At 32.0% G+C, this 11265-nt stretch overlaps 1 protein-coding gene across 1 annotated transcript in view; it reads right to left on the bottom strand.

Annotated features, from left to right (window-relative positions):
• Positions 1-45: 45 nt before the first annotated feature.
• LOC122685286 (triadin-like) overlaps positions 46-11265 on the bottom strand; it is a 158820-nt gene continuing 147600 nt past the window's right edge. Inside the window, exons 18-25 of the mRNA XM_043889889.1 lie at positions 11175-11201; positions 10397-10444; positions 8578-8625; positions 7336-7353; positions 5274-5318; positions 2956-2976; positions 1087-1113; positions 46-335 (exon numbers count right to left, since the gene is read on the bottom strand). Of these exons, the coding sequence (XP_043745824.1) occupies positions 232-335; positions 1087-1113; positions 2956-2976; positions 5274-5318; positions 7336-7353; positions 8578-8625; positions 10397-10444; positions 11175-11201 (338 nt within the window). The 3' untranslated portion in view covers positions 46-231. The remainder of the gene's footprint in view (positions 336-1086; positions 1114-2955; positions 2977-5273; positions 5319-7335; positions 7354-8577; positions 8626-10396; positions 10445-11174; positions 11202-11265) is intronic.

The raw sequence follows: 11265 nt of genomic DNA, 5'->3' as shown, positions 1-11265 counted from the left end.
TATTTACAACTCAGGAGTTATATGAAAAGAACTCTATGGTGTTAATATAGCAATAACAGAAGGAGTTTGCTTTAAGATCTAACTTCCTGTTCCCTTTAGATATCTAATAATAATGCAATACTACACTCCTCACATGAATAACCCCCTAAATAGCTGCAATTCTGGTATTCACTTTAAAACAAATGTCCATATTTCCATGAATTGCTTTTTTAAGTGACATAATTTGTATAATTACATATTTTTGATTCCTGTGCTTTTATCACTAATTTGATATACATGCCTTAAAATGTATTTACCTTTACTTTCCTTTTCAGATTTTTCAATTTTCTTTTTCACTAGGGAGGAAAAATAACAAGAAACCGTTGGCTTAAAAACATAATTTTCTTACTCAGTTTTGGAGTAAGTATTTGCAGATGAAACTTGATCCCCTAAGTGATAGAGGGTCAAGGTTCTACTTTTAAAGATGTGAAGATAAAGTCTCCCTCCCTTGTGTAAGAACATATATATTTCTGTTATCCTTGGTTATTCGGTTTTATAAAGCACAACCCCCTCCTTTTGTTTTCTGGGTTTATTTTTGTACATGCTTTCAAGTAAAGCTAGAGTAAGCCATGCATTTATTAATAAGTTTAAACTAGTAACAGGAAAAACCATTTAAAATTTCTATTGTTACCTTTAGGAAATGAAAATTTGATTAGTGCTATGAATACTCAATAAGTTCACTGTTGAGTAAAAACAAAGTAAGATTCACAATATATCTCTGAGGAAAATGTGGACACATGCTTTTTAAACCAGAGTTTTGGCTGACTGATGCTTTTCTTTAACTATATTTATCAGACAAGAGTAAGAAGGACACCAATATTTAATGAGTGACAACCAAGCATGTAGTGGGAATGTTATATATGTTATTTTATTTAATACTTATCACAAGCCTTTTGGAAAGTCATTACGTCTGTTCTATAGATGAGTAAACTGGGAATCTGAACTGCTAATGGATTTTCCCAAATGTTACACAGCTATATAGAGATTCAGATTTAAATACTATTCCTACAGATCTATGTTACCTCCTCTGGGAAAACAAATATTTACCTGATTCTGTTACTTCTGGTGTTTCCTCTTTAGAAAAAAATAATAGAAAAAAGGAAGAAAAATAAAAGGAAAGAATAATTTTGTTTTTCTAGTAGCAGACAACTGAACTTCATCTTTATGTTATTCCATATTAATTACAAAAGTAGTGACAATAGACACATACTCAAAATGACAAAGAGATACATTGGTAACTAATACTTCTGAAAACATAACTGGTATCTATTCTGGAAATAGAACCACTATACACATTAATATTAAATAGTCTATTCATACACGGTAGAATGAATCAGTTTGAAGACCTTTGGGTGGTTTTCTCAATTACAAATTATAAATCTTCATTACATAAACTGTTAACATGATCTGAACATGCACATGCACACATTCATTTATTAACTTTTTATAAAGCAACTTTATGCATAACAAGGACTTAGTTCAATGAGTGGGGTTGAGAGATGAGATTTTAAAATATGACAAAAATAATCTCAACTCACAATGACTACAGTCAGAGCAGTGGGACGAAATAGAAAAATGTTATTTGTCTTTAACCTATGATAATGTATAATTAACCCTTCATTTTGCTCCTTCAGTCAATTCAAAGACCAATTATTTTTTAAAAATATGCTTTAAAAAATATATCCACACAAATTTGTTCAAGTGATAGTATTTTCTATAAAACTGGAACATTAAATGATCAGCCTAATATAACTATTTTGAAGTTCAAGGAAAATTAAAATATTTTATAAGAACAAATATATATAATGTATAATGTTTTATAAACAAAACTGCATTTGCAAATAATTATGGTGATATTTCTTATCAGTAATCTAGTTTTGACTTTCAGCCCTTAATTTTTGTAATGACTTTCATATTAGTAGCATTTACACAGACTAAATATACTAGATATATTTGCCAACCCAAAGGCAACATTTAATGTTGAACACTGGCATTGAATCCATTCAGAAGAAAATCATAGATGTATTCACGAGAAATCTGTCATAACACTTTTAAGGAACCAAGTTAGTCCTTGGCATTGAAAATTTTTAGACACAATTTCTAGTTACACTCTTGATTGAAATGTAAATATTTACCCCCAGGGCAATGTCAAGGTCATAATTTAATAGTAGTAAATATACATTTTCATTTTTATAAAATTTCATACATTTAAAAATTATTCCTTTTTACTATTGCTTGAAATGGTAAAATAAAACAGTGATTCTGAAACACTAAAACAACTCATCTTTAGCTTTTGAAGAAATATGAAAATAAAAAGCTAATATATTAAGATTAAATAATTGAAGATGTGTATTGTGTGTTCTAAGCTTGTTTTAACGCAGCAATGGCTATGAGAGGAACCTACATACCATATTTATTCAATATATCCTAACAATACATCCTAATATATATCCTATATATTCAATATATCCTAACACATACTATATATTATTCAATATATCCTGAAAGTACATAAAAGAGAGATGGAACCACTTTTATTTTGTGGACAGTATTAGTTAAGGTAATTACATTAATTACACAGATAAGGACAACAGAAGTCATTTTAGGCATTCCCTCATAAAATCTGCAATAGTGTAATTAGCACTCAAATATATGTTCAAATATTAATGAATAAAATACACACTATTATTTGTCAAGAGGAACCATTTATGTAGGTAATGTCATAAGAGCTACTAACATACCACAATAATTTTTACTGCATGGACAATTTAAAGAAATTATAAAATTTAAATACTTAAATAGAAAATTCTTTTTTAAATATAAATTTATTTATTTTAATTGGAGGTTAACTACTTTACAATATTGTATTGGTTTTGCCATACATTGACATGAATCCACCACGGGTGTTATACTTACTTGGAGTTGGTTTTGGTTTGTCTAAAAAGTAAAAAAAATATAAAAGAAAAAGAAAGAAAAGAAAAGGTCATTTTCTGGCTATAGGTAAAATATCAGACTTTTATATTTCCTAATTCTGTTTGAGTTAAAATAGGAAAAGGCTAACCTTATATTAAAATGAGCAATAGGCAATGCAATTTGAGCAATTTTTAAATCATGTTCTAATGAATTCCATATTCCAATAAAACTTCAAAGAATAGGATCTTCTTGGTCTCTTTATCCTTGTAAAGCCTCATATTTCATCTGATGCAAAATGAATGCTTAAGATAATCTGAACTCCTTACTGTTCCTGAATGGCATAAAAGACACATTCTGCTATTGTCCTTTCAGAACCTATTAATACTAATTAATATCAACTATTTAAACTTATCCAATCCAGTCTTTGGAATGAAGAAACTGACTTTATAAAATCTCAAGAAAAATGAGTGAATTGTTGGTGAAAAACACAAAACTATGCCATCCAAATACATGATTTGTTTCTTAAATATACTTTGTCTTCTGAAATTAACTACAAGCATTAATTATGCAGTCTTATATGTAAATATCTATTTATTAATAAAGAACTAAATATTTCCTGATGATTGTGAAGAATTTGAATTATCTAAAATTAGATTAATTCATTAACAGAGGAAATATAAGTTAATACAATTTTTAGAGAGCAATTAGAGAAACAATAAAAATTACATTGAATATAACATTTCACTAAAACATTTAAGGAATTTTATTCCTAAAGATAAATTTACAAAGCTAGGCAGATAATTATATTTATAATTGTATATTGTTTAAGAAAGTTTGTCAGATAACTTAAATATAGGTCAATCAGAGACTAGTTAAGTAAACTGTGTATAACAATACAATAGAATACTTAATGAAGAAATGCTTTGTGTATTGATACAGAAAAATCTTCAAATACACTCCTAAACAGGAAAACCTAGGGAAAGAGCTATTTATAGTATATCATGACTTGTGTAAAAAAGGTGAGTGTGTATATATATATACATATATAAAATTTGTAGACTATCTCTTCTCCAGGGGATCCTCCAGACTCAGGAATCGAACCTGGGTCTCCTGCATTGCAAGCAGATTCTTTACACAGTTGAGCTACCAGGGAAGCAAATTTGTATGCAGGTATGTGTGTATATGTGGGCTTCCCTGGTGGTTCAGCTGGTAAAGAATCCACCTGCAATGTGGGAGGCCTGGGTTTGATCTCTGGGTTGGGGAGATCCCCTGGAGAAGGGCATGGTAAACCAGTCCAGTATTCTTCCCTAGAGAATCCCCATGGACAGAGGAGCCTGGCGGGACGCAGTCCATGGGGTTGCAAAGAGTTGGGCATGACTGAGTGACTAAGCACGTGTTTATATGTACATGTCTTTTACAAATATTGCTAGATGGATACATTAAAAAATAACAATGATTACCTATCAGACATTATTGGATACTTGGGAAATGGGAGCTGGTAAAACAGGAAAAGAAGGGGAGGAGGGAAGCTTATTTTTGCAGTGAACCTCCTATATGCCTTATTGTTGAACCATGCCAAGTATTATATATTTTAAAAATTAATTGAACTACAGTTTTAAAAGTATTAAGCTATTATAGAATTGGATGATTTCTATTTTAAGAAATTATACCAAGTTGAAATCCATGATTAATTTTCAGTGAAACATAATATGTACAATTAGATATGATATTTTACAGTATATCAACAGTGACTCAAATTTCATGCTCATGCTCAGCTGTGTCTGACTCTTTGTGACCCCATGGACTGTAGTCCACCAGGCTCCTCTGTCCATGTGATTCTCCAGGCAAGAATATTGGAGTGGGTTGCCATTTCCTACTCCAGGGGATCTTTCCGACCAAGGGATCGAACCCATGTCTCCTGTGTCTCCTGCGTTGGCAGGCAGATTCTTTACCAGTGTGCCACCTGGGGAGCCCTGAGTCAACATTACCAGTGTGATAAATGATATCAATACTAGCATCAGTAAAACACTGAATATTTTGCAAGGATCTTGTGAACCATGAAAGCAAATACTGTTATGCTAACACAGCTGTATTATAATAGAATGCTTAGCATTCCATATATATTGGTTATAATATTTAGCAAACTACTTATCAACACTACCATAGCCCTTATGTCAGATAAACTAGATCCTATTACAAAATCACAAGACTAAACATTACCAGGAAAGAAAATGAAAAGTGCTTATACGCTTTGCTTTAATTTTCAAAGGTAATAAAAGCAGTGAATTGGGATAGAATGCAAACCAAAAAGGCAAAAACACCTGTTTTTATAGACGGAATTTCTTTTCCTTGATGTTCAGCTTTTTCTAGAGAGAGAAATAAGAATTAACTCACAATCTGTAGATTGTTTGTGTAGCAAGCATTTCTTATCTATATATTTGGAGGTAATCCTCAGTTTGTATGGGAAGCATGCTCCCAAAGTCATTTGCATGTAACTTGGAACACAGAAAGCATATTGCCATGGAAACATGTTATAAACAAGATCAGGTTCATTCTCAGGGCATCCTGTAAGATACTTTGAAGATGCTAGCTCTCTTGGTATAAGAAGAGGATAGAAAATGACAAAAAGGAGAATAATTGTAGGAGGATTTTTCTTTCTTTGCTGAAGCTTGAGTCATTCTTTGGAGATATTTTAAAGCAGATGATATCTGTCTTGGCATTTTATAAGCTTCCTTTTTACCTCTCTGACTTCTTCTAGGTCCCTTCTTGGCAGGACAGAAACAATTTGGTGCTGGTCATTCGTTTCTTGTTGAAAATTTAACCTAGACTTGCCTTATTCCAGAAAGTATCATGCTTTGTATTTTCATTTTCCTGAACTACCCTCTCATGTTAGGTTCAGTTAGAACTCTCACAGATGAATCTCAACTAAATCTAGCACATGACAATTGGAATCACAACATGTACTTAATATTCTTCTCGGACCTTTGAAAAATATTTGAATTAAAGTAAATTTTAGGAGATATCTTTCTTTCATCAGAAGTAGAATTTCAAATAAAGCTGTTTAGAGCATGATACTTTGAATGGAGTTAGGATTATGTGGAAATAGAATAGATCACTGCCAAGTGCTAGCTCTTACTAATCACACCCAGGTTTATTACCCCTGAGCTGTTCTGGTTTACCTGTCCTTTCCTTCCCTCAGCCTGAATTTGGAGATTCTCCAAAACAATATTATTTTCTCCCCATCATCTTGCACCAACAGTGAAGTAGGTGGGGAACTGTGGGATCTATGTTTCATAAGATTTAATTGGACATTTATAAAGTAAGGATTGATAGCATTCAAGAATGAACTTCCATGATCTTAAGATTGTATAACTGTTAATGTTACATAAGCATGCACAATAAAATAAGCCGATATTCAAGTTAATAAAACTGCGATAATAATAGTACTTCAAAAGTATAATAAAGTAAAAATAATATAAACTATATATATTTTATATTGCATTCAAAATACATGCAATAAGTTCTAGGAGGAAAATACATCCTATTGAGGCCCCCTATATTTCACTATATCTCCTGAATCACTAATATGACCTCTTAACTGCCCTCACCAAATCTATCTTTGGATCTTGTCAATTCATTTTTCATACTTGATTCAGAGAATGTTTGACAAATATTCACTCATACCTTCATCTAAGCCTCTGTTTCACAAATACACATCATTCAAGAGCCAATATCACAATTCTGACACAACTTTGGATATATTTACTACTGTGACAATGGGCAAATGTTCACGCTTTTCTGAGACCATTGGTCACTTTTTTAACTCTCTACACCTGTAACATATGTATCACTCCTGAGCAATGAAATGGATGATCTTTAAAATCTATGCTCATAAGAAAATTCCATGGTTTTAATAAATAAGTTGCAAAGTTTAATAATTCAAAAAATTATGAAAAACAATAATACCAAAGATTAGCTAACATAATTAATGCTGCTTAAAGCAAACAAGTTAAAAATAGTATGTGGTTCATAACACCAAAAAGTGTATATTATTTAATTTTCTTTTGTTATTCATTACATATGTTTAAAAGATTGCCCATTTATTCTAGCTTCTTAGTGTTATTTATAGCTTGTATAGTTTCACTCTTTTAGTATTAGTAATACAATTTCCATAGATTTCTTCCATACAATTATAGTGAATTATTAGTTAGTAGTGAAAGACAAAGACGTTAAATCAAAGCCAGAGCAATAACAGTAATTTATCACCTACAGAAGTACTTTAGCTTTAGGCAAAACTAAAAATAATAATTGGGAAAAAATAAGCATATTGTAAAAGCTGAAATTGCCAAGTAATAGTTTTCAGATTTTATTTTCATCTCTTACTTGTTGGTTTGGGTTTGACTGTAGAAAATGAAAGAAAACAAATGACATATGATGAATACAAACTACGGAAAAAATAATGCTTTGACATCTGTATTTGTTACTTCCTCATTTTAAGTTCTCCTTAAGATTAATTCACTCTCTCTGAACACTGTTATTTCACTGTCAGCAAATATGCTAATCACACTGCTTATTAAAAACTAAGATGCACAAACTTTTGGGTAAAATTTGAACCAATCTATATATTTGAGACACAAATACATTGGGCTAGTTTCTTCATAATCTCCAAATACCCACATAACTAAATGAGATACTCAAGGGGTCATATTAACACATTAGGGTGAAAATTAAACGAATGTTAACCAAAATTACGAGCTTAGGCAATGGTTGGGATACAGTACAATGGTCATATGAGGTAATATGAAAATAGCCTTATGAGATTTCTTTCTGAAGAAATAATAGTTCACAATTTCTATAAATAATTAGTCCTCTCCTGAATTCTATTATATTTTCCTCTGAGAACTATACTTAAACCCTGATTATCATGATTATCTGTTAAAAGAAAGAAATTACTTCACAGTCCTTTTCCTTTGGAAAGATATTTAGTAAGAAATAGGACTCTATTCATGGCCAAGGTAGTAGGGTTTTCATTTTGGGATCAAATGGAGGCAATTCAGTCTTTAAGGATGTCAGCTGAGATGAAAACTTACTTTTGTTCATCCTTTTAGGACAGAACTCCAGAAATGAAAGAGTGTGTACGTTTCTTTTTTTTTCTCTCACATTAAATGATGAGTTGATATTATATATTCTGTTGATCATTTTTCAAGGCAGATTTTAAAACATATAATCACATATAGTCTTTATGAAGTTCTCATGAATGAAAATTATTCCATCTCATACATGAACAGCAAACAGTTCCAGATTTTTGTGATTTTAAAATTGGAGAAAGTGTGGTTTGAAAGTGAGGGTAAACACCTAATAGAACAGGATAATCAATGCATGCATAGCTTTCCTTACATATTATATGTAAGCTTAGGTCAATCACACTTTAAAAAAACAAAGTTATGTCACTCTAGTTTTTCACTGTTAATTTTTATTGAGTATATCTTTCAGTTATTTACAAGAATCTAGAATCTTAGAACTTATGACACAAAGTGCTCACACTCCAATGAAGATGTGTGTGTGTGCACACCGACATAACACAAAACTGATACATAGAAGAAAAATTTGAAGCAGCTTATTTACCTGTTTTTTCTATCGTGGTAGCTTTTACATGCTTGACAACTTTTTCATCTATGACAGGAAAAAAGTTAACACGGGTGGACATTTTAAATGCATCAGTTCAAAACAGTGACACATTTCAACCTTGATATTTTGTATTCTCTTTGAAATAACACCAATACTAAGACAACCTTAGCTGTTTTCTCAATTGAACAAGTGATATCTTTTATTCAAATTGGATGGGAGCACAAAGAAAATCTGTCTAGCTACAGATGTCCTTTGCATGTTTCTTGCCACAAAACTTTTTCTAATTCAAATGTCCCCTGACCCCTAATCAAAGTACACTTCATCCTTTGCCTTCACTGTATTTCACTGTATTTATCTATACAGGAGTACACATAAAACACATAATCCCTTTTCATTATTGAATAAGAATAGGCAGAAACAATTTTTTACCTTTCATGAGCAAGACACCTCCCTGAGAAGCCAGGACTAGCCCCAAACCCTAAGTTTTTATGTCACAAAGATGGGGAAGGGCAAAGGTGGTATATTTATGGGATGTTTTCTGTGCTGTAAATTTTTGTAAACATAGTTAAAGAGATCTGGATCAAAGTAAAGGGATTATAATAAAGATTCTATATAAAATCAAGCTTTGCAAGTATTCAGCAGTGGGAATGAATAGGTGAAATATCCTAATTGGAAAGTTTCACTTGGAAACAGAATTTAGAGTATGAACATGATCACTGAAATAAAAGATGTGGCTAGAGGGGAATGCCTTTGTTAGACCCTCAGAGATGAAACTCTCTCCTATTCTCAGGATTTCATCTCAAAAATGGGTGTCATTTGGGACAATAAAAAAAACAGGGTTTATTATTCATGATATTAGAAGGCTCTAAAAGTTGTTTCTAAAGTTTTGCTTATGTCAGTACAGACTGCTTTTCTTACCTCCCCACATCAGGCTCTGCTTTCCTTATTTCTATCGACTCAAATCTACTGAAAACAGATTTTCTAAAGTAAAATCTTAAAAATATAAGCAGAAGTTTCCTAAGATATGTTTGGAGAAGGTGTTTTTACCTTTTTAAAGATTCTGACCTAACCATATTCACAATGTCAGATAGACGATTCAGCCTGAAATAAAGGACCATGTTTTACAGAACAACTGGGAATTGGTACAACCTCAAAATTAAATTCATATTTAATTGGGTTAAATTAAAATTTAAATAAATTTTCTATTCTTAAATAAAAACTAATGATTAAACTAGTCTTGGTAATTTTTCTATTTCTCTTTATGAGCAGAACCTATCAGCTTACCTCCACTTTCTGTAAAGTATAAAACTAGGAATAAGAAGAAAGGAAGGGAGGCAAAAATGAAGGAAAGAAGGAAGAAGGATGAGAAGCAGGAGGAAATTGCTTTCTTTTTTATTTCCTTTTCTTGAGATTTTTGGAATTGAAGATGATCACATTTGAATGGGCCATTCTGAATTACAAGTTTTCTATGGATGTCTTGCCCCAAACAGAACAAAGCAAAACAAAATATAGAGCCCATTCAACTGAATGGGCATTCAGCATTCAAGTGAATGCTGGCAAAAATGGTCTTTGTGCTAAGCTAAGTTTCTGATAGGAAAAGATCATGAGCTATCTAGTTATATCTGGCAGGCCAAGTTCTCAGCACAAAAAAAAAAAACCAAAACAAAACATTGGGAAGATGACTAAAATTAGAAGCTGAGTGACTTAACACATGGATCTTCCCTAATAACTTTAGATCTGACTCTAAGCTCATCATCCTGCTAAAATGAGAACACTGAGAGACAATTTGATACTATAAATACCACCTGCAAAATACCTGGTTTACCATGAGAAATAGCCTTTTCTGGTTTCACTGTGTCTTGTTCTGAAAATAATAAAAAGAAAATATTTTTGGATGTGTGTGTTAGTCACTCAGTCGTGACTAACAGTTGCACTCTTTGCAACCCCATGGACTGCAGCCCACCCACCATTCCCCCTGTCCCCTGTCCATGGAATTTTCCAGGCAGGAATACTGGAGCGGGTTGCCATTCCCTTCTCCAGAGGATCTTCCTGACCGAGGGATCGAACCCAGGTCTCCCACATGCAGGTGGATTCATTTCCAGCTGAGCCATAAGGGGAGTCCAAGAATATTGGAGTAGGTAGCCTATCCTTTCTCCAGGGGAACTTCCTGATCCAGGAATCCAACTGGGGTCTCCTGCATTGCAGAAGGATTCTTTACCACCTGAGCTACCAGGGAAGTCCTTTGGATATTTAGAAGCTTTATAAATTAACATATGGTGAATTTTCTCTGTGACATGGTCCAGTGATTTGTTAAGCAGAAAATAATTGACAGATTTGAACAAACATGTCTATGGAGAAGAACTGTTCCTCAATTTTCATGTCATCCTAGTTTAGATAAAAAAAACTTTAAGGTTTTGGTTGTATGAAAATAATATACCAAGATATCTTATTTAAATTTAAGCACCTATAATTTCCAAAACATAGGCCATAATAAAGCACAAATACTGAGGCATATATTACATATATATTATTAAAATACTTAATTTTTTGTCAAAATTCTATATTAGCTTTAAAGGTAAAATAAAGATACATACTGTGTATTTGAGATTTTTCAGATGAAGCTAGAACATAAACATTTATAATATAAAAAATCAGTTTATTTTGCCTGCAAAATTGTAGTATTTA

The sequence above is a fragment of the Cervus elaphus genome, chromosome 28 (genome assembly GCF_910594005.1).
Source record: "Cervus elaphus chromosome 28, mCerEla1.1, whole genome shotgun sequence".
In the NCBI taxonomy this organism is placed as follows: domain Eukaryota; kingdom Metazoa; phylum Chordata; class Mammalia; order Artiodactyla; family Cervidae; genus Cervus; species Cervus elaphus.
Note: the sequence above shows the minus strand (reverse complement) of the source record. Positions and strands in the feature narration are given on the sequence as shown.